The following is a 22,628-nucleotide window of genomic DNA, read 5'->3' as shown; positions in this document are numbered from 1 at the left end:
CAGAGTGAGAAGAAGAAGCAGAGAGAGGGAGGGGGAGGGGGAGTGGGAGGAGAGGTCTTCCATCCACTGGTTCACTCCCCAGTTGGCCGCAATGGCTGAAGTTGTGCTGACCTGAAGCCAGGAGCCAGGAGCTTCCTCTAGGTATTCCCACTTGAGTGCAAGGGCCCAAGGAGTTGGGCCATCTTCTACTGCTTTCCCAGGCTATAGCAGAGAGCTGGGTCGGAAGTGGAGCAGCCGGGACTCAAATGTGCACATATGGGATGCTGGCACTGTAGGCAGTGGCTTTACCTGCTACACTACAGCACTGGTCTCCCCTCTGCCTTTCAAGTACATTTTTTAAAAGATTTATTTATTTACTTGAGAGGCAGGGTTAGAGAGAGGGAAAGAAGAGAGAGGTCTTCTGTCTGCTGGTTACTCCCCAAATGGCTGCAGCAGCCAGAGCTGGGCCAATCTGAAGCCAGAAGCTTCTTCTGGGTCTCCCATGCCGGTGCAGCGGCCTGTGCACTTGGACAATCTTCTGTTGCAAATCAGCAGAGAGCTGGATCAGAAGTGGAGCAGCCAGGACTTGAACTGACACCCGTGTGGGATGCTGGTGCTGAATGCTTAACCTACTATGCCACAGAGCCGGCCCCTCAAGTACATTAAAAAAAAAAAAGAAAAGAAAAAGCAAGTGTTGGCATGAATATGGAGAAATTGGAGCCCTGATACACTGCTGGTGGGAGAGTAGCCTGGTTCAGCTACTTTGGAAAGCAGACTGGAGGTTCCCCAAGAACATCAATACAGAGGTGGGCAGTACTTCTGGCAGGCAGAGGCCAGTGAACATGCTCACCTCCACATCACAGTAGCTTGATTCAGGACCCAGCCACACTCCTGCCTCCAGCTCTCTGCTAATGCAGGCCTGGGTTCCTGCCATCCACGTGGGAGACCTGGGTTGAGCTCCTGGCTGCCTGCTTCTGCCCCAGCTCAGCCCCAGCCATCACAGGCATTTGGGGAGTGAACCAGTGGATGGGAGTTTGCTGTTTATTTCTCTTTCTCTGCCTCTCAAAAATGAAGAAGTTAAACATAGAATTGCAAAGTGACCCAGCAGTTGCACAGAGAACTGAAAACATATGTCCACACAAAAATTTGTACACAAATATTCCTATCACTACTTGACCCTAAAATGGAGTCAAATGCTGATATATGATTGGGCTGCCACAGCCAAGTTCCATGGACAGAGTGGCTCAAGCACCAGAATCTCCCTTTTCACTCCCACTCCCGCTTCTCTGGGAGGACACGGGAGATGGGGAGTATGCAGGTGAGAGGGAGGGAGGGTACAAATGAGCTTGGGGGGAGGGGAGGGGAAAGGGGAGGGGAGAGAGGGGAGGGGAGAGGGGAGACAGATCTTCCATTTGCTGGTTTAGTCCCCAGATGGCCACATGGCCAAGGTTAGGCCAGACCAGAGCCAGGAGCCTGCAGCTTCTTCCAGGTCTCCATGTGGATGCAGGGGCCCAAGCACTTGAGCCATCTTCTGTTGTTTTCCCAGGTACTTTAGCAGGGAGCTGGATCAGAAGTGTAGCGGCTGGGACTTGAACCAGCGCCTGTATGGGATGCTGGCATTGCAGGCAGCACTCTACCCACTGTGCCAGAGTATCAGCTCCTCTGATGTCTCTCTCTCTCTCTCTCTTTTTTTTTTTTTTTTTTTTAAATTTGACAGGTCGAGTTTCAGATAGAGAGAAAGGTCTTCCTTCTGTTGGTTCAACCCCCCAAATGGCCGCTACAGCCGGTGCTGTGCCGATCTGAAGCCAGGAGTCAGGTGCTTCTCCTTGGTTTACCATGCGGGTTCAGGGCCCATGCTCCACTGCCCTCCCGGGCCACAGCAGAGAGCTGGACTGGAAGAGGAGCAACTGGGACTAGAACCCGGTGCCCATATGGGATGCCAGTGCCTCAGGCAGAGGATTAACCAAGTGAGCCACGGTGCCGGCCCCCTGATGTCTCTTCTTAAAGGGGCGGAGATCTTAGCGTGGGAGCCTATCCTCATGAGTGCATGTAACCCTAATAACTTCCTGCAGGCTCTGTCTCTTGTGTCCAAGGGCTATCACGTTACTGGATAGCACTTCACCATATGAGTTTTGGAGAGACAGAAACATTGAGTTCATAACATGCAACAAGGAGAAAAGGAACCGAAGAAGCCAGTCACTGAAGATCACGTAGCTTGCAGCTCCACTTATGCGAAATGGCCGGTTCAGGGAAATCCACGGAGACAGAAAGAATACTAGTGCTTGCCAGGGACTTGGGGAGAGGGCGGGCGTGGAGTGACTGCTAATGAATACAGGGTTTGTTTTGGGAGTGATGCAAATGTTCTGGAATTAGAGAGTGGTGGTTACCACACAATTTTGTAAGGGCACTAAAAAAAAACCAACCCACTGAATGGGACACTTTTTATAAATTGATTTTTATTTGAGAGGCAGAGACACAGATAGGTAGAATGACAGAGATCTTTCATTTCCTGGTTCACTCCCCAAATACCCAAAACAACTGAGGCTGGCCCAGGCTAAAACCAGGAGCCTGGAACTCAACCTGGGTCGTCTCCCACGTGGGCAGCAGGGACCCACGTGCTCGAGCCATCTTCTGCTGCCTCCCAGAGTGCACATTAATAGGAAGCTGGGGTTGGAAGTGGAACCTGGACTTGGATCCAGGCGCTCTGATATGGGGTGCTGGTGTCCCGAGCGGTTTCTGACTGCTGTGCCCAATGCCTACCCTGTGAACTGTACACATTAATAAGGTGAAAATTTTTTTTTAAAGCAGGCAAGTTGTATCTCAAAGACTTAGGAGACATATTAGCCTAGTGCACTTTGTTGAGCTCTTTATCCAAAGACAGCAACTTAAAAAAAAAAAAAAGACATCTTTAAAGTAATCGGGGGTGGGCCCGCCTTGGGGCGCAGCCAGTTAAGTCACCACCTGCAGGGCCAGCATCCATGTGGGTGCTGGTTTTAGTTCTGTCTGCTCCACTGCTGATCCAGCTCCCTGCTAATGCACCTGGAAAAGCAGCAGAGGATGGCCCAGGTGCTTGGGGCCCTGCACCCATTTGGGAGACCCAGAAGAAGCTCCTAAAACAAAAACAAAAAAACTGTCATTTGCAGCAAAATGGATGCAACTGGAAACATCATAGTTAGTGAAATAAGCCAGTCCCAAAAGGACAAAGACCATGTTTTTCCTGATCTGTGGTAACTAACAGAGCACCTAAAAGGCAATCTATAGAAGTGAAATTAACACTTTGAATGCAATGACTTTGAACAGCCCTGTCTCAATTGTTGAGGAACAGTTGTTTTTTTTTTTTTTTTTTTTTCATACAATTTGTTGAGCTCTATACTTAGGAGAGAGTTAATGTGTATAATGGAGTATAATGTGTATAAAGTTAATTGAAAATAGATCTTAGCAAAGAATAAGAATGCGAATAGGAGAGGGAGGAGGAAGAGGGGTGGGAGGGCAGGTATGGTGGGAAGAATCACTATTCCTAAATTTGTATTTATGAAACACATGAAGTTTGTATTCCTTAAATAAAAGGTTTCGGGGTGGGGGGGAGCTCCTGGCTCCTGTCTTGGTCCTGGCCCAGCCTCTGGCCACTGTGCCCATTTGGGGAGTGGACCAGGGGCTAAGCTTCACTCTGAGGGAGAAGCCACTTAGCCAGAAAATGCAATGGGCTGAGGCTGAAGTGCCTTCTATGGAGCAGCCTGCGAAGAACTGCAGCTTTGTGCTGTTAGCAATTCATTTCACAGTGCTGAAGCCACCCCAAAGCTTAGTGGCGCAAAATAAGCGAATAGTTACCACTTCTGCTGATCCTATAGGTTTGCAGGAATTCTGGCCTGGCTTACCTGGGACTAGCTAGCTGGTCTAGAATGGGACATCAGCACCTCCTCCAAGAGACTGCCCGGATTTGCAGGATGTGAAGTCCTCCCACCACAGGAGTGAGCAAATCCCGTTGGTCAGAGCAAGTCACACACCAAGCCCAGATTTCAGTGGTGGAGCCACAGGGACTCCTGTGCAGAGTGGACTGCTGGGAATGGGAGCCCCAAGTGCTAGCCAGAGTCTGCCCAAGGCCACCTTACGTGCAGGTGGGAGGCGTCCACCGTTATTCATGCACCCAGATCTGGAATCTTATTCCTCCCGGTAGAAGAGGGGTGGTGGGTGAGAAGCGCTCAGAGATGCTGAGCTAATGGAATAAACCAGCGTTAATAATTCCTGTTTCTGCCTTTGTTTGTCTGCCTTTTCCTCTGGCCTAAACTCAGTCCAATTTGCTCCCACCTCTTCCTTGCAGAGAAATCTATGACTCACTCCTTGTGACTGCTTCTTGTTTCTCTGGGGGCAGAGTGGCTTATGTCACAAGAGGAGAATGGAGTTGGGGGGCTGGAAGCCATGTGGACCTGGGCCAGCTCACCCCCTCTGTCTCACCACCTCATCTCTAGGACATGGGTTTGCTTGTATGGGGCGACTCTGAGGCCCTCTTGGCTCTGTCCTGCTGACAGGCAAATGGGCAGGGGATCTGCTCGTCTGTCCCCTGGGACACTTAGGTCAGGTCTGGCCTCTTTGGGGAGAAGCATATTGTGGGCGAGTATGACAGACTGGTTGCAAAAGTGGCCTCCATTCTACACACACACACACACACACACACACACACACACTCATTCCTTCAGTACCCTTTGCAATGATATTTTGCAGCTCCTCACATCGGGAAGTGGTGTCTTTTCCCACCCTCCACCCGCTTCTTGAGTCTGTTTGGCCAATAGCATGTGGAGGATGATGTGAGTGTGCTGAGCCTAGGCCTGGAGGTGCTGTGACTCATTTGCTCCCTTCCTTGGAACCCTGCGTCTGCTGTGAGGACAAGCCTAGGCCAGCCTGCTAGGAATGAGGCATCCCAGATGTAGCCAATCTAGGCCAGCCAGCCTCCTGCAACCCGCCCCCCCCCCCCCCCCGCCCCCAAGCATGAGCAAGTAGCCTAGATCAGCTGAGCCCTGCCTCGATCGGCCAAGTCCAGTGTAGATCGGCAGAGCTAAGCCTGGATCAGTTAAGCCCAGCCAACCTCTAGCTTGTGAAAAATAATACATGATCGTTGTTTTCAGCTACTACACCCTGGGCTCTGACAACATGGCTGAGTGGCTGTGGGTGACCTGAACACTACCTGCACCTCCTCTTCAGGCCTGGTGCCCAGGCTCAGTTAAATCACCAGGATTCCAATTCAGGTTCCATTGTTGCCTGCCTGGGGAGGTGATCTTGGTGCTCAGGAACGGGACAGAGGAACCATGGCAGGAGGCTTGGGAAAGGAAGGGGCAGTGACTTCGCAGGGTGAGCCTGTCCTTGCCGTCCAGCCTGGCTGCCACAGCCCAGGACCACACAGAAACTTGTTTTGTTTTTTTTTTTTTTTCCTTTAATTTATTTAACAGGTAGAGTTATAGACAGTGAGAGAGACAGAGACAGAGAGAAAGGTCTTCCTTTCGTTGGTTCACTCTCCAAATGGGTGCTGTGGCCGCGCTGCGCCGATCCGAAGCCAGGAGCCAGGTGCTTCTCCTGGTCTCCCATGGGGTGCAGGGCCCAAACACTTGGGCCATCCTCCACTGCCTTCCTGGGCTACAGCAGAGAGCTAGACTGGAAGAGGAGCGACCAGGACAGAATCCGGCGCCCATATGGGATGCCAGCGCCACAAGCAGAAGATTAACCAAGTGAGCCACAGTGCCAGCCCCCAGAATCTCGTTTTAAACTTTTTTTAAAAAATCTGTTTTAAAGATGTATTTATTTGAAAGGCAGAGTAATAGAAAGGAAGAGACCCAGGGTCAGAGAGAGAGATCTTCCATCTGCTGGTTCACTCCCCACATGACTGCAACAGCCAGAGTTGGACTGGGCAGAAATCAGAAGCCAGAAGCTTCATCCAGTCTCCCACATGGGCGGCAGGGACCCAAGCACTTGGGTTATCTTCTGCAGCCTCTCCAGATGCACTAGCAGGAAGCTGGACCTGAAACAGAACAGCTGGGACTTGAACCAGTGCTCCAGCTTAGGATGCTGGCGTCCCAAGCAGTGGCTGTGCCAGGCCACTATGCCACTATGCCAGGCCAAAGCCAAGAGCCTGGATGCCCATTCGGGTCTCCCACGTGGGTGGCAGGGGCCCAAGCATTTGGGGCCATCCTCTGCTGCTTTCCCAGGCAAATGAGCAGAGAGCTGGATTGGAAGTGGAGCAGCCGGGGCTGGGACTGATGCTCAGGTCGTGTGCCAGTGTTGCAGGAAGCAGCTTAACCTGCTGTAGCACGTGCCAGCCCTACCCTAGTTTTAATTTTTTAGAAAAATCTAAGTTACAGCTACAGCCCGAGTGACAGAATCAGTTTGCTGTGATGCTGTGAGGAGGACGCTGCCCGGGTACTGCCAGGCACTGCCAGTGTCCCTTGCCACACCTCACGCCTACCCTCTCCCTGACCCTGGTACCCTAAGTCCTGACTCAGTGGAATCAACACTCACTTTTTCCTTGGCACAATGACTGCGAAAATGCTCTTCCCCTCTGAGCTAGGAAGACTCCGCCGCCCACTTCTGCCGTCTTGCACAACTTTGCCTGTGCGAGCTGCCCGATGATGCTCAAAGCCCAGAGCTAGAGTGGGCGTGGTGTGAGAGGCATCATCGCGGGTGCTTTACGCCCCTCCCACTCCCCAAGAGACAGATGGACTCCGGCCCTCCCCGAAGTGGGGAAGGCCACTCTCCCATGAGCAGAAGACTCGCAGTGCCCCTAGGAGTCCTTGTCTGCCAGGGCGGGGGCCCCAGGCCATTGCGCCAGCAGCCTGCCTTTCTCTGTGCCCTGCCCCCATCTGGCCCCGTTGCAGTCAGGACTTGATGTCCTTGGTATCTGTTCTGTATCTGTATCTGGGTGGGGTCACCTGGTTGGGACTGTGCCAGTTTGGCATGAAGATGACCATGACCCCATTTCTTACCTCTCGGCTCCTCCGTCAGGGTCTGGCAGGCAGGACGTGCAGTGAGGCTCAGCGCCGGGGGCCGTTCCGAGTGAGGGGCTGCCACGAGAGTCCGTGGGTCCGGGACTGCTTCTGCTGTGTGTCTTGTGTGGGGCTGTCTGGGCTGTGGGACCCCTAGTTCTGTGCATGGCAGAGCGGAAGGAGGCCACAGCCATGGTGTGGCCCCTGTGGGCAGCCTGCAGGGCCCAGGTGGTCTGGAGGACTGTGGGAAAAGCGGGACTCCAAGATACAGATAAGGGGTGGACGTTTAACCTCACGTTTAGGCACCTGTTACGATGTCCATGCCCTTGGCTCTGGCTCCTGATTCCAGTTTCCTGATAATGGAGACCCTGGGAAGCAGTGGTGAGGGATTGAGTGATCAGTGGGAAACCTGCACTGAATTCCTGGCTTTCAGCTTTGGCCCCACCCAGAGCTAGCTGTTGCATCTGGGGAGCGGACCAGAGGCGGGAAGCTCTGTCTCTCTGCCTTTCAAACAAATGAATGCATGATATTTTCAGAAAGTTACAGATAAACTCAAGAGAGCTAGAAACCTCCATCCATACCAAAGCCTATATGCCAAGATTTCTGGTTTATTCATAATTATAAACAGAACAGCCAGGATGCCCTTCAGCTGGTAGATGGACAGACAGTGATCCACTTGTTCAATGGAATATGACTCAGCAAAAAAGCAGGAGGGAACTGCCAACATGTGCACCAGGCTGCGTGTGCTAAGTGATAGAAGCCAGAACAAACGGCTACACCCTCCGACTGCATGGATATGAAATTTCAGAAAAGGCAGAAGCGCTGGGTGGAGAACAGAGGAGCTGCTGCCCAGGGCTGGAGCGGGAGGCGGAGCAGCGTGCAGAGCACTCTGGTACTTGTTCTCGGTGGGCGGGAGGGCTTTCTAGCTTCGTTATGGTGGTGGTTCCCTGAGTGTGCATTTGCCCGAACTCTGAGAGCGATATGCTGGAAAGGGCACTGAAGGGCCAGTGCCGCGGCTCACTTGGCTAATCCTCTGCCTGCGGCGCCGGCACACCGGGTTCTAGTCCCGGTTGGGGCGCCGGATTCTGTCCCGGTTGCCCCTCTTCCAGGCCAGCTCTCTGCTGTGGCCGGGGAAGGCAGTGGAGAATGGCCCAAGTGCTTGGGCCCTGCACCCGCATGGGAGACCAGGAGAAGCACCTGGCTCCTGGCTTCGGATCAGTGCAGCGTGCCAGCCGCAGCAGCCATTTGTGGGGGTGAACCAATGGAAAAGGAAGACCTTTCTCTCTGTCTCTCTTTCTCTCTCTCTCTCTCTCTCTCTAACTCTGCCTGTCTAAAAAAAAGGGGGGATACTGAAGAAAACCCCAAGTAATGACAACCACAAGTTAGAGTCAGGTTAGTGTTTATTCGGGTCAGGATGGAGGTGGATGGGGTGGAGGGAGAAAGAGGGGGAGGGGGAGGAGGAGGTGGCAGCAGCTGGGGCCGGCATTCAGGGATACATGGACACATTTGAACAACCCATGCGCTCTGTCTAAAGCCCTGGCTGCCTGCTGGGAACCCTCTAGGGTCATGGTTGGCACTTGAGTAAATTCTTGCAAAGGACACCACAGGGAAAAAGGCCCCACTTCACACCTGCTCTCCCCTCATGCCGTCAAGCAGCCAGCAGGGACACAGGGTAGAGGCAAGAGAATGGACTAGAACCTAGGCAGAGATGAACTTCTGAGCCAACGCTGTCGCCAGCAAGCTCACTCTCATCCACAGTACGGAACGCAGGGAGGGACAATTGGCCACGTGACAGCGCTGAGCCCCTTGTGGGGGTCCACTTCCCAGAGGGACCATCTCCAAGGCTGCATTTGAATTCCTTACACAACTTCCTTAACCTTTCCAGGCCTAAGATTTGTCCTTGATAAGAATGGGATTTTCTGGTCCCATTAGATTGTCGTGGGGATTCCAGGAACACAGAGACCGCAGCCTTGGGTCCGGCATGTTTTGAAGTCTCAGGAAGAGCTATCCCATTTGGGTTGCCAAATTGAGTTTAAAAAGAAACAAAGGACAAACTCTGTTATTTTGGAATTGCAGATAAGCTGAATTTTTTTCAAAAATGATTTATTTGTTTGAAAGAGTTAGAGAGAGAGAGAGAGAGAGAGAGAGAGGTCTTCCATCCGCTGGTTCACTCCCCAAATGGCTGCAATGGCTGGAGCCAGACCGATCTGAAGCCAGGAGTCGGGAGCTTCTTCTGGGTCTCCCACGCCAGTTCAGGGGCCCAAGGACTTGGACCATCTTCTACTGCTTTCCTAGGCCATAGCAGAGAGCTGGATCAGAAGTGGAGCAGCCGGGACTTGAACTAGTGCCCACATGTGATGCCAGCACTGCAGGCAGTGGCTTTACCCTCTATACCACAGCGCCGGCCCCGAACAATGAAAAAATTTTTTAGCATAAGTATGTCCCACCTAATATTTGGGATATACTTATACTAAAAAAGTATTTGTGGCCGGTGCTGTGGTGTAGCAGGTAAAGCTGCTGCCTGCGGTGCCAGCATCCCATATGGGTGCCAGTTCAAGTCCTGGCTGCTCCACTTCTGATCCAGCTCTCTGCTGTGGCCTGGGAAAGCAGAAGAAGATGGCCCAAGTCCTTGGGCCCCTGCACCCATGTGGGAGACCTGGAAGAAGCTCCTGCTTCCTGGCTTCAGATCAGTTCAGCTCTGGCCGTTGGGGTCATTTGGGGAGTGAACCAGCGGATGGAAGACCAATCTCTCTGTGGTTCTGCCTCTCTCTGTAACTCTGTCTTTCAAATAAATAAAATAAATCTTAAAAAAAAAAAAAAGCCCAAGACCTTGGGTCCTTGCACCCATGTGGGAGACCCCGAAGAAGCTCCTGGCTCCTGGCTTCTGACTGACGCAAGCTTTAGCCATTGTGGAAAATGGGAAGTGAACCAGTGGTTGGAAGACCTCTCTCTCTCTCTTTGCCTGTCTGTAACTCTGTTTCAAATAAATAAATCTTTAAAAATAAAAGTATTCATTACACCCTTATACTAACAACACTAAAAAAAGTATGTTTTTCTGAAACTCATAGTTAATTGGACACACGGTATTTTACCAGGCAGCCCTACTAACAGAGGAAATGGATTTGGGTTAATAGAAGAGTATTTTAAAAAGTTCATGGGAAAATGCAGTTAAGAGATAAGTTTATTTTGGTACAAAAAAAAAAATCCTGCAATCCGTGTATTCTTTTCATAATACACATTTTCTGTGAGGTTTTTGAAGTGCCCGGGTGTGAGGGTGGAACTCAGCGTGGAGGTTAAGTGGAGGGTGAGTCATCAGCCTCCGCTTTACCAAGTTCCCTGCACCTGGTCACTCCTGGAATCCCACCTCCTCCAGGCAGCCCCCTTGATGTGTGAGCTCCCACTGCATTCCTTGATCTGCTTTTGTTCAGGCCCACGGCTGGCTGCCAAAGGCGTCATCAGGACTCACTGCTGGGCTGGGCAGCCAGCGTTTCCTGTGTATGTCCCCTGGGGCCAGGGCAGAGGGTCCCGCTGCCAGCGGTGGGTGCAGCCCGCGCCAGGGATGCTCCAAGCCTCGCTGATGGCTGAGTGGCAGTGCTGCTCTTACATAATCGGCTTCTCTCCCCCTTTCTCTCTCCAGAGCCAGATTTCACACTGAGCAGCTGCAGTCGGAGGAATCAGAGAAAGCGCCACCCAGCCCCAGCTTCCAAGGGCCTGCTGGGCCTCTCCTCTTCCTCCTCCTCCGCAAGGAAGACCCCGAGGCCGCTGTGTCAGGCCAGCTCCTGGGCTGTCATGGGCCTGGCTGCAGCCACGCCCCGGCTGCCCTCCCCGCTGCGAGGCAGATAGGGTGGCTGCCTGCCCAGGAGCACTTGCCCGCTGCCTGGCTGCACCCTTGGGCCAGCCCTTGCTGACTTGGTGGCCACCGTCACTCACCTGAGGCCATGTAGGCCCTGCCCGGGCCTCTGTGGACACAGCGCCGCCGACAGCGCCTCTGCTCTCAGGGGAGCCAGCACACCACCATGCCCCGGGGAATCGCCTGGCTGCGCTGTGAGTACTGGGGTTCCCCAGGGACCTGACCTCCCCTCCCCTACTACCTGCCCCCCCACCCCCACCCCCTGGGCTTTGGCCCAGAGCCAGGCTCTGCCGTAACTACAGCAACCAGGGTATTCTTGCTGGTGAGAAGTTGAGATGCTTCCCAGTGTGGCTGCAGGTGTCCTTGGGGACTCCCATGGCTGCCCTGTGCCCTGTCTGACCTGAGGCTCAGCTGGGCAAGCTGGGCGCAAGGCTCGGGCTGGGTGGGCACGGTCGGTGGGGTGGTCTCAGGGACAGGGTGGGTGGCTCACCTTTTCAGAGGCGCTGGTCCTGGGGAGTGAGTGCTCCAGGGACCGGCAGCAGAGAGAGGGTTTCCGCTTCCCTGGGTGTGGCCAGCAGGGGTGGGTGGAGGCTCCAGAAACAGCCAGGGACCCAGGTGCTTGGAAGGGCAGCCCTGTCCCTTCACCCTTCCCTCCGCAGCACAGCACACTGCAAAGCAGTGTTGTGGCAGAAAGAGAAATAAGTTGAAACAAGGACAGAAAAAACCAGAGAAGGATCTGGAAACCCCTCTTGCCTGCTGGGTGGGAGGCCAGACCGAGAGCCCTTCAACATCTAAGATGTAGTGTAATGGCCTCAAATTCAACACGTTTTTCTGGTGCCTCCCATGTGCACACTGGAGAGTCACTGCCCTGACAGCGGCGGCCTCGTGTGCCTTGTGCCCTGTCTCCCATGCCTAGCACGCGTCAGGTGCTCAGGACCTGTGTGCTGGGGCTCATGAGTCTGGGGGGCTGGAGCCTGCAGGGGATTCAGAGAAGAGCAGGGCCCACCCCTCGTCCTTGTGGAGGGAGACACCCCAGCCACACCCAGCGTCCTGGAAGCTTCCAGGTCACGTGTGGGGGAGCCGCCAGGTGAAGTGGCCTGGAAGGCAGGGCAGGTGGACATGTGGTGCTGAGGACGGAGTTCCAGGCCGGCAGAGCATGCGCAGAGGCTCAGCGGTGGGACTGGGAGAGGCGGGGTGGGAAAGCTGGTTTGGACCCAGGTGATGGAGGCCTTGAGAGCCAGGCAGTGAATGCTGGCTTCACCGCACCAGAGGGCAGCGAGCTCTGGAGGCCTCGTGGGCTGCGGGGGGGGGGCTGTGGCTGGGGCTTCTGGCTGCCGGTCAGTGCATCTGGCGTGAATCGGCGTGAGGGTCTGTTCCTGAGTGGAAGTGAGAGTGACGGGCGTGGTAGCAGACAGCTCCAGGAGGGGAGCGTAGGACTTGACAAGGACTGATGGGGAGGTGCAAGAGGAGGAGGGGCCGCAGGGCAGGGCAGGGCAGGGCAGGGCAGGGGTTGCCTGGGAGAGGGGCTGGGGAACATTACCCTTGCGTAGACCTCCCATAGAACAACAAAATCCTCTCACCGTGCTGGAGGGCACAAGTCTGCAATGAGGGGGTGCACAGGACCCCACTCCTGCTGAAGGCTCTGGGGAGGAGGCTTCCTTGCCTTTCCCAGCTCCTGGTGGCCCCTGGCTTCCCTTGGCGTGAGCCTGCATCCCTCCCACCTTTAGCCCCACCTGCACCTGGCTTTTCCCTCTGAGTCTCCGTGTCCTCTGCTCCTCTCGCGAGGACATCAGTCATGAGATCTGAGGCCCCTCCCTAAACCTGGCAGCGTCTGGCCTTGAGGTCTTTCCCACAATCACATCTGCGAGGATCCCCATGAATGGGACAGGGCGGGGCTTGCCCCTCAGGGCACTGCACAGGCTCGGATGTGGCTGCAGGGCTCACGGTGCTGGTGCCAAACTTCATTTGTCACTGCTCAGAGGGCATCTGGGGAGGGCACACGTTCCCCACCCGCTCTGCCGGGAGCCAGGAAAGGGGCTCCTGCCTCACTGACCCCCTCAGCGTCTACTTCGGCCTTGCAGGTTCCTCGCCGTGGAGGGCAGGGTCCGGGCTGGTGGGGAAGCGTGGCCTGGTGGCCGTGGCTGTGCTGTCCCCGCCTGCTCCCCTGTTTCTCCAGGTGAAGGTAGCAGAGAAGCAGCTCAAGCTGAGAGGCGATGGTTGGGCTGTGGACTTCGAGGGAGGCTGCCGGCTGCGGGGAGGGCAGGGCTTCAGGGTGGCCCTTGTGCCCTCCCATGCCAGGCTGCGCTGCCGCTCCTGTCTCAGGACCACAGTGGCCAGACCCCGGAGGCCGCCAAGGGCGGCTAGGGTAGGGCTTGGGTGTGGAGTGGGCAGCCTTGGACACTGCCACGTGGAAAAGAAGACCCCGTGTGGACATAGACATTGGTTTTTAAAGTAAAGATGGAAATTTGGATTTTTTTGTGAAATCTCCATGGACCAGGTGTGGCCCTTGGGACACCAGCTTGTAACATTTGCTCTAGGCCCACAGCTCTCAAAGGGCCGGTCCCGGGCCAGCAGCCACAGCTTCACCTGGGCGCTTGGGGGAAAGGCAAACGCGGCAGCTTTGTGTCCCAGAACTGCTAATTGGAGGCCCTGGGTGGGGCCGGCCAATCTGTGCCTTACCCACTCCCCGGGGGGTTCAGGTAGAGGGGCCATGGCCCAGTTGACTTGACCACGGTGTGGGCAGCGCTGTTAGGGTGTTCATCCCGCTGAGGACAAAGCTGTTCACTCAAGGCAGTATGTGAATGTGGCTGGTGGTGCTGGAGACGGAGATCTGTGGGCGTCTGTGTCAGGGATGGGGAAGAGACCCTGCTGGTGGTGGCAAAGGGTCTTGGTGAGGCTTTGGAAGAGGTCTCAAATATTATGGGATGCCCAGGACAGGGCTGAAGGGGAGCAAAACCCCAGAGGCAGAACAACCCTGGCCTGTGGGGTTGTGAACCCATCGGGGAACTTCCTGGCTCCCAGGGCACCCAGCAAGCAAGCAGATGTTGAGAGTGCACATCTGCTCAGCTTGTGTCTCTGTTCCTCGGGCCCGATCCTGTGTCAAGGGCATGGGAAGGCAGGGTGGGATGCACACTTGCAGAAGATGGGGCTCTGCAGCGGGGGAGGGCTGCCTGGCTGCAGCCGCACTGAGCACAAGGCCCCGAGGGGCCTGAGCACCCAAGGTGAAGGCTGTGGGGTCCACCAGGGGCAAGGCCGGGCAACAGGACTGAGCAGGGCAGGGCTGGAGGAGGAGGCGAGGCAGCGCCGGCCAACAGGTTATGTGGCCCTGGCCACTGGGGGTGCAAGGATAAGTGAGTCAGAGAGAGCCCAGCCCGGAATTCAATTCCTTCTCGTAACCAAGAGTAGATCAGTGCAGTAGTGACTCGGCCAGCCTGGCTGTCCTTGCAAAAAATTAAAAAGTGTTGGGTAGTGGGGATAATAGTTGCTTCTGACTCTAGTTGTGACAGATGCTGATAGTAGAACATAAAAAATGTCCTATAATCTGTAAAGCTCCTAAACATCTCCCGTAGAGATTTAGTACTTTCCTTTCCACGGCATTCCCAAGCACACATGTGTATCATTAACAAAATTCTAGGCAGGCTGTGTTCGCAGCAGATACAGTGTTGAATTCGGCTTTTAAAAAGCTTCCCTCGTGTTTTTCTTACCATATGAACACATCACGAGCATTCTCTGACAAGGTGATTTTTAGGGATCGTCTAGGCCATCTACAGATTTTCACCGTTATAAACAGCATGTTACAGTGTCAGTCTTTACTCACAAATATTTCATTTCATTTCTTTTTCTTTTTCTTTTTTTTTTTTTTTGACAGGCAGAGTGGACAGTGAGAGAGAGAGAGAGAGAGACAGAGAGAAAGGTCTTCCTTTTTGCCGTTGGTTCACCCTCCAATGGCCACCACGGCTGGTGCGCTGCGGCTGGTGCACCGCACTGATCCGATGGCAGGAGCAAGGTGCTTCTTCCTGGTCTCCCATGGGGTGCAGGGCCCAAGGACGTGGGCCATCCTCCACTGCACTCCCGGGCCACAGCAGAGAGCTGGCCTGGAAGAGGGGCAACCGGGACAGAATCCGGCGCCCCGACCGGGACTAGAACCCGGTGTGCCGGCGTTGCAGGTGGAGGATTAGCCTAGTGAGCCGCGGCGCCAGCCCACAAATCTTTCATTTCTATCTCTTTTTTTTGTTTTGTTTTCCTTCTGATTTATTCCTAGAAATGAGTCCAGTGGGTCAAAGGCTGTGGGCGTTTGTAAGGCTTAGTTGGTTGCAGGGTGTGGACATCATTAAGTCCATTAATAACAAAATCGCTTTCCAAGATGAGAGCACCTGCCTGACCACTTTGCCAGCATTAAGTGCTATTAAAAGAAACATGGGGGCAGGGGGCAGGGGGCAGGGGGCAGGGGGCAGGGGGCAGAGGGCAGGGGCAGGGGGCAGGGGGCAGGGGCCAGGGAGGAGCGTCGTGAACCTTGTGGTGCAGCAGCGTAAGCCGAGGTGTGAGACACTCATATCCCATATGAGAGTGCCTATCCAGCTTCCTGCTAACGCATCCTGGAAGGCAGCAGATGATGGCCCAAGTGCTTGGGCCCCTGCCACCCATGTGGGAGCCCTGGATGGAGCTCCAAGCTCTTGACTGTGGGCTGGCCCAACCTTGGCTGTTGCAGGCATTTGGGGAGTAAACCAACAGCTGGAAGAACAATCTCTGTCTCTCTCTCGGTCTCTGTTGCTCTGCCTTTTAAGTAGACAAATGGATGAAAGAATGAGTCAATAAATATTTGAAAAAAAAAAAAAAAACTATATCAAACCTTTCCATTCTGATGGATGAAAAATGTCTTCTGATTGTTTGAAGGCTGATTTATCTTATGAATGAGGTTGATTTGGGGGTGCATCTTGCCCTCTGGTTCTTTCTACTCTGGTCCACTTGACCCTTATTCATAGCTGTGAATCCTCAGATGGTTTCTGTTTGTGCAGGTTTGCAGAAGTCCCAAAGGCTGTTTTTGAGGTCATAGTGCCCCTGAGTGGTAAAAGCTGGTACTGTTTGCAGGAAGCAGCATCTGTGGGATCTGCTTGGCCGGCCTGAGCCACCAAACTGGTGCAGTGAATTGGGAGGGATGCCAAGGTTAGACAGAGCAGGGAAGAAAGCAACTTAGATTAACAAAGAGTCATGGCAACCCGAATCCACATCTGAACCCCTGGATGGAAAATGCAGCCACAGGCTTTGAAAATACGTCCCCTATTCCAGGGCTGAGGTTGCCCTGGAAGGGGTTGGGCACGAGGGGGAGGGGACGGGAGGCTGTCCTGGTAAGCGCGTTCCAGATTGGGTTGGGAGTGCTGGTGACAGCCCTCGGGGGTGTGGGACCCAGTGTTGGGTGCTCACGAGCTCTTGTCGCGTGTGGTCTGCAGATCTTGGGATCCTCCTGGGCATGGTCTTGGGGAACAAGGGCTTGGAGGTGTGGCCCTTGACTGACAGCAAGGACTGCACCGTCACCGGCTTCCTGCGGGACAAGCTGCAGTACAGGAACCGGCTTCAGTACATGGTAACCACACGGCACCAGCTCAGCCCCAGAACCCAGGCCTTGGGGCTCACCTGTGGTGGGGCCCTGGACATCCAGGACCCCTCCTTGGGCCTGTGTCAGCCCCAAGCTTACTACCATGGCTCCCTTCACTGCCTTTCTCCAACCCGCACCCCAAGTGCCAGCTCTGCATGTCCTGACCCCTCCTGCCATCCATAGGGCTTCCACCCCTTCTTCTTGACCTGACCTTTGGCCCCACCTTCTCATGGCATTCACCCTGAGACCAAGGAAGGGACTCGAGGAACCCTTGGGAGAATCCCAGGCACTTATTAGCTGGGAAAATCAGATCAAGGACTTGGCACGTTGTTCCCCCAGCATGCTCTGTGCAGTTATTCTTGTTAACAGCTTCGTTGAGATAGCATCGCGTGCCATGCAGTTCTCCCACGTAGGGACACAGCCCCGTGCTGTCCTGCATGCTTGCAGAGCTGTGTGCTGCCGCCACCACGATGTTCTGAAAGTAGCATGTCCTCTTCCTGGGTCTGAAGCAACGGGGGGTCTGTGTGCTTTGTTTCCCCCGTGTCCCAGAGGCGCGCGGGCTGAACTGTCTTTGTCCCTCCTGGGAGCCAGGCAGCCCCTCTCACCAGAGGACCACCTCTGCCACCCAGGGCTGGGCCTGGGCTCCTCCCCTGGCCCATCAACATTCACCTGGGAGTGCAGGGGAGCCTGCCTGGGCCACTTCCGCCTGTGACCTCGCGGTGTGTCCTTGTGGCTCCTAGAAACACTACTTCCCCATCAACTACAGGATCGGCGTGCCTTACGAGGGGGTGCTGAGAATCGCCAACATCACCAGGCTGGTGAGGAGCCCCGTGACCGCCATGGGCCCCAGCCTGGGCGACCTGGGTGGGTGGGGGTGCTAGCCACCGGCTTTTCCCCAGCCCCTCCAACAGGCCGGTGCTTGGCTCAGGCCCCGGGTTGCCCGCCATCCACAATGGACGCCTGTGGCCTGCTCCCCACGCAGGGGCAGGTCCCGGGGCAGGGGGCAGGGGGTTCCAGTGGTTTCTCCTGTCCCCTGCAGCAGAGGGCCCGGGTAAGCGAGCGGGAGCTGCGGTATCTGTGGGTCCTGGTGAGTCTCAGCGCTGCCGAGTCGGTGCAGGAAGTGTTGCTCGAGGGCCACCCGTCCTGGAAGTACCTGCAGGAGGTGCAGACGCTGCTGCTGAACGTCCAGCAGGACCTCCTGGTGAGCGGGCCTGTGCGCGCACGCGTGCATGTGGGTCCGAGGGCTCTGGCCTAGGGAGGTGATTAGGTTGGAGGGAGGGGTTGGACAGGTCTGGACGGGCATGCAGGAGAGAGGTGGGAGGGCTGCCGGGGGCGGGGAGGGCAGGCTGGGACCAGGACATCCCCTGAAACTCTGTTCCAGGCCGTGTCTCTCACCCCAGTTCCTGGGTCACCGAGCAAACTCTCTGGTTCTTTTCGGGGAGGGGCAGGAGGGAAGATGAGGGGGCGCTCAGGATTTTTAGGGCCATGAATTAGGCTGTAAAATACGCTAATGGTGGATACACAGCTTCACCCATTCATCTAAACCCACAGAAGTATACAACACCGAGAGTAAAGCTAATGTGAGCTTATGGACTTGAGTTACTTCTTAAAATTTTTTTTAAAGATTTATTTATTTGAAGCAGAGTTACACTAGAGAGAAGAAGAGGCAGAGAGAGGTCTTCTATCCTGCTGGTTACTCCCCAGTTGGCCACAATGGCCTGAGCTGCACCAATCCAAAGCCAGGAGCCAGGAGCTTCTTCTGGGTCTCCCATGCGGGTGCAGGGGCCCAAGGTCTTGGGCTATCTTGTTCTACTTTCCCAGGCCATAGCAGAGAGCTGAATCAGAAGAGGAGCAGCTGGGACTTGAACCAGTGCCCATGTTGCATGCTGGCACTGCAGGTGGCAGTTTTACTCGCTACGCCACAGTGCTGGCCCCTTGAGTTACTTTTAACATTTACTTAGTTTAGAAAAAGAGGCTGCCCCTTCCACCCCCCGACCACTGCCTTCCCCAGGCTCATGGACTTGACCTCTAAAACGTCTGAGTCATTGAAAAGTAAAGTAACAGGAGCATCGGGGGCCGTGCAGGCTGTGGGTGTGCCCACGGGTCCTTCTCATACCCCCATCTTGCTCCTTGGGACCTGAGATGCACCTGCTGTCCCTCTGTGTCAGCTGCCTGGCTTGGTTCAGCCCAGCCATGGAAGTACCCACTGAGTTTCCGAAGATGAAAGGGCTTAGGGACCGGCAAGTGTTTATGCAGCTGCCTAGAACTTCCCCAGGATGGGACTGGAGGGGAGGCTCTGGGTCCCACAGGGCTTGCAGGCCCAGCTGTTTCCCTGGTGGCTCTCTTGTGCCCATGGGCAAGATGGGTTGTTAAATTGGCCTGGGGGGAGGGACTTTTCCATGCTCATTTCTGGCTCTGGCAGGTTCTGAGGCACTGAGGGTGGGAGGTGAGGTGCCCAAGCCTGGATTCTCTCTGTCAAAATTGTTGCATGTCTGGCTATTTCTCGTTCACATTGAGCCAGTTTTTAAATCTCTCTTCTATTGACTCAGCTTTTAAAATGGATTTAACTTATTGGAACAAGCATTTGGTGCAGTGGGTAAGTCACTGCTTGGGATGCCCATATCCCATACCAGAGTGCCTGGGTAGTGTCTCGGCTCTACTTCCAATCCAACTTCCTGCTAATACGTGCCCTGGGAGGCAGCAGGTGACAGTTAAATTTTTTTGGTCCCTGTCAACTACATGGGAGACTTGAAATGGGTTCTGGGCTCATGGCTGTTGCAGGCATTTGGGGAATGAACCAGTGGATGGAAGATCTCTGTATTTCAAGCAAAATTAAAAAAAAAAAAAAAAGAGAGAGAGAGAGAGAGAGATGGATTTAAGTTTGGAGAAACTAAGCTTCTCAAAGGTAGTAGAGGGGCCGGTGCTGCGGCTCACTTGGCTAATCCTCCGCCAGCGGCACTGGCACCCAGGGTTCTAGTCCCAGTTAGGGTGCCGGATTCTGTCCCGGTTGCTCCTCTTCCAGGCCAGCTCTCTGCTGTGGCCAGGGAGTGCAGTGGAGGATGACCCAAGTGCTTGGGCCCTGCACCCCATGGGAGACCAGGATAAGTACCTGGCTCTTGCCATCGGATTAGCGCGGTGTGCCGGCCGCAGCGCGCCAGCCACAGCGGCCATTGGAGGGTGAACCAACAGCAAAGGAAGACCTTTCTCTCTGTCTCTGTCTAACTCTGCCTGTCAAAAAAAAAAAAAAAAAAAAAAGAAAGGTAGTGGAGAGGGTCCAGCCTGGGACTGGACGCGGGGCTCCAGCTGCAGCTGGTTCCACGACCTGACCTTGGATGAGTCACTTTACTTTTGGGCTTTGGATCCGTCTCTCCCTTGTAAAGGGAAAGCGTTGAGATGAAGCCTGAAATCTTCCCCAGTGTTAAAACTCTGATCTGACGATTTCATTCTAACTCTCTGCATTCCGGGTTGTGTTGTTCCTGTGCCACATTTTCCTCCTTGGTTTCATTATACTCCCTTAAAACCAAAATGAAATATGGGGGCTGGCACTGTGCCATAGCGGGTACCTGTGATGCCACCTCTGATGCCGGTGATCCCATGTGGGCACCAGTTGGAGTCCTGGCTGCTCCACTTCCAATCCAGCTCCCTGCTAGTGCTCCTGGGAAAGCAGCGGAAGATAGCCCAAGTGCTGGGGCCCCTGCACCCATTTGGGAGACCTGGAAGAAGCTCTGGCTCCTGGCTTTGGTCTGGCCCAGCTCTGGCCATTGCAGCCATTTGAGGAGTGACTCAGCAGGAGGAAAATCTCTCTTTCTCTGTCTCTCCCTCTCTCTGTAGCTCTTCCATAAAAATAAAATAAATATTTAAATATTCATCTAAAAAAAAAAACAAAATGAATTAAAAATGAGGTCCTAGATGGAGATGGTGGGGGCTATGCTGGGAGAGAGCAACTTAGACAATTACATTCGCTGTTTAAAATTTATTTACTTGAGAGGCAGAGAGAGAGAGAGATCTCATCTGCTGGTTCACTCCCCGAATACCTGCAATGGCAGGGGCTGGGTGGGGGCTGCAGTCAGGAGCTAGGAATGCACTCCAGGTCTCTCACCTGGGTGGCAGGGACCCGAGTACTTGAGCCATCACCTCCTGGCTCCCAGGCGCACTATAGCAGGAAGCTGGAAGTCAGGAGCAGGAGCCTGGAATTGAACTCGGATGCTCTTAACCACTAGGCCACACAGTTGCCCCTTGACCGTTTTTATGTGTGCGATTCAGTGGCATTAATTACACTTACAGGGTTGGTCAGGGCCATTGGTTTCTAGACCATTTCCATCACTCTAAACAGGAACTCTGGAGCCATACAGCAGTCACATGCCTCATTTCCCACCTCTCCGCACACGCTGGTGGCCTGTCATCAGCTTTTATTTATTTCTTAAATATTTATTTATTTATTTGCAAGAGTTAGAGAGAGAGCAAGAGCGAGAGTGAGAGCGATTTTCTGTCCTCTGGTTCACTCCTCAAATGGCTGTGATGGCCAGAGCTCGGTCAGTCTGAAGCCAGGAGCTTCTTCTGGGTCTCCCATGTGGGGCCCAAGGATTTGAATCATCTTCTGCTTCCCTAGACAGATTAGCAAAGAGCTGGGTCAGAAGTGGAGCAGCTGAGACTCAAACTGGTGCTCACGTGGGATGGTGGCATCACCGGCGGTGGCTCCACCCGCTACGCCACAATGCCGGCCCCGGTCATCTGCTAAAAAAAAAAAAAAAAAAAAAAGATTTGAAAGGCAGAATGACAGAAAATGATAGACAGAATGAAATCTTCTACCCACTGGTTCACTCCACAAATGGCTGCAACAGCTAGAACCATGCCAGGTCGAAGCCAGGAGCCTGGAGTTTCTTCCTGGTCTCCCACATAGGTGCAGGGGCCATGTTCTGCTTGCCCAGGTGCATGAGCAGGGAGCTGGATTGGAAGTGGAGCAGCCGGGAATCAAACTGGCACCCACATGGGATGCTGGCGCTGCAGGTGGTGGCTTAACCCGTTACCGCACAGTGCCAGCCCCTGAGCTTGGTGCTGGACACTGCCCTCCCTGTGGCTCTTGTGCCCAGTCCTTCATGAGGGTCTGCTTGAGTGCTTTGACTTCGATGGAGATCGTAGCTTCCTCAAGGACAGGCGGGGGGTGGGGGGGGCGCCTCGTGGTGGGTGGTCGGTCATAGCCGGGACGCCTCCTCTTCCTCCCTGTTCTGGCCTGCATCCTGTGGTCATTCTACAAAGAATGGGAAGGCAGAGTAATCCGTGTTGTGGTTGGGCAAGGGACGGCAACTGGGATCCTCCCTGCACTTGCAGGGAGAGGAGGGGTTGAAACAGCCCACAGGCCGTGGTCACAGGCAGCCTCGGGCTTCTTCCACGACTCAGGTGGCTGCGGGGTCGGCCCCACGGTTGGCCTGTGGTGTGACCTCTCCTCACTGCCCTGATCTGTTTCCTCGCTTCCAGGATGTGGAGGTCAGCCCCAAGGTGGAGGCAGTGCTGTCGCTCCTGAACGCCCCGGGGCTGAGCCTCAAGCTGGTGCGGCCCAAAGCCCTGCTGGACAACTGCTTCCGGGTCATGGAGCTGCTCTACTGCTCTTGCTGTAAGGTGCCCCCTGCGGGTGGGGCCGGGCTCGGGTCAGCGGACACACCTGGGCCCTCTGGGCTTACCCTCCGCTCCCGGGATGAGGCCCACTTCCGGAAGCCGTGCTGGGTCTCTGGGAGGTGGGAGCCGAGCGTGTCTATCCTGTCTTTTCGTCTCCGACAGGTAAGCGGAGCTCCGTCCTTAACTGGCAGGACTGCGAGGTGCCGAGCCCGCAGCCCCGCGGCTGACCGCCCCCTGCGCGCCCCGCGCTCCCGGCTCCAGCGCTCAACTCCAGGCTCCGTGAAGCGGCTCAGGGCCCGGGGCAGAGGCCTCTTGCCCTGGTGACCCGGGCTGGGGTCTCAGCTGGGCGGGTGGTGGTGGTGGTGCGGGTGCCGTGGGCCCAGGGAGAGAACCCCGGGAAGAGCGAGGCGGCCTCACCTGGCCTGGCGGGGCTGCGGGGCTGCGGCCTCACCTGCGTGGAAGTGGTGCCGCGCCTCCTGCAGCAGCCAGGGCGCTGGCCAGAGGCTCGGGCCGCGGCGCTGATGCCACGTCTTGCCACAGTGGATGCTCTCCCAGTTCTCGTATTTTTTCTATTAAACACCCGCTTTGTTCCGTTTGCTTTGCTTTGCTTTGCCTTTCCAGGCAA

The 22,628-nt window shown here is 55.0% G+C and overlaps 1 protein-coding gene across 14 annotated transcripts in view; it reads left to right on the top strand.

Moving 5' to 3' along the window:
* Positions 1 to 22,598, top strand: part of IL34 (interleukin 34) — a 60,877-nt gene extending 38,279 nt beyond the window's left edge. For 3 of the 14 annotated variants that reach the window (XM_070062752.1, XM_070062754.1, XM_070062753.1), the window contains exons 2-7: positions 10,585 to 10,991; positions 16,245 to 16,378; positions 17,157 to 17,208; positions 17,430 to 17,591; positions 21,866 to 22,001; positions 22,166 to 22,598. In XM_070062752.1, the coding sequence (XP_069918853.1) occupies positions 10,964 to 10,991; positions 16,245 to 16,378; positions 17,157 to 17,208; positions 17,430 to 17,591; positions 21,866 to 22,001; positions 22,166 to 22,169 (516 nt within the window). In that variant the 5' untranslated portion in view covers positions 10,585 to 10,963 and the 3' untranslated portion in view covers positions 22,170 to 22,598. Of the gene's footprint in view, positions 1 to 10,584; positions 10,992 to 16,244; positions 16,379 to 17,130; positions 17,209 to 17,429; positions 17,592 to 21,865; positions 22,007 to 22,165 lie in introns of all 14 variants that reach the window. The other 11 variants (XM_070062746.1, XM_070062748.1, XM_070062747.1 and 8 more) reach the window with 7 other exon arrangements.
* The last annotated feature ends 30 nt before the right edge of the window (positions 22,599 to 22,628 follow it).

This window comes from Oryctolagus cuniculus, chromosome 18 (assembly GCF_964237555.1).
Source record: "Oryctolagus cuniculus chromosome 18, mOryCun1.1, whole genome shotgun sequence".
In the NCBI taxonomy this organism is placed as follows: Eukaryota; Metazoa; Chordata; class Mammalia; order Lagomorpha; family Leporidae; genus Oryctolagus; species Oryctolagus cuniculus.
Note: the sequence above shows the minus strand (reverse complement) of the source record. Positions and strands in the feature narration are given on the sequence as shown.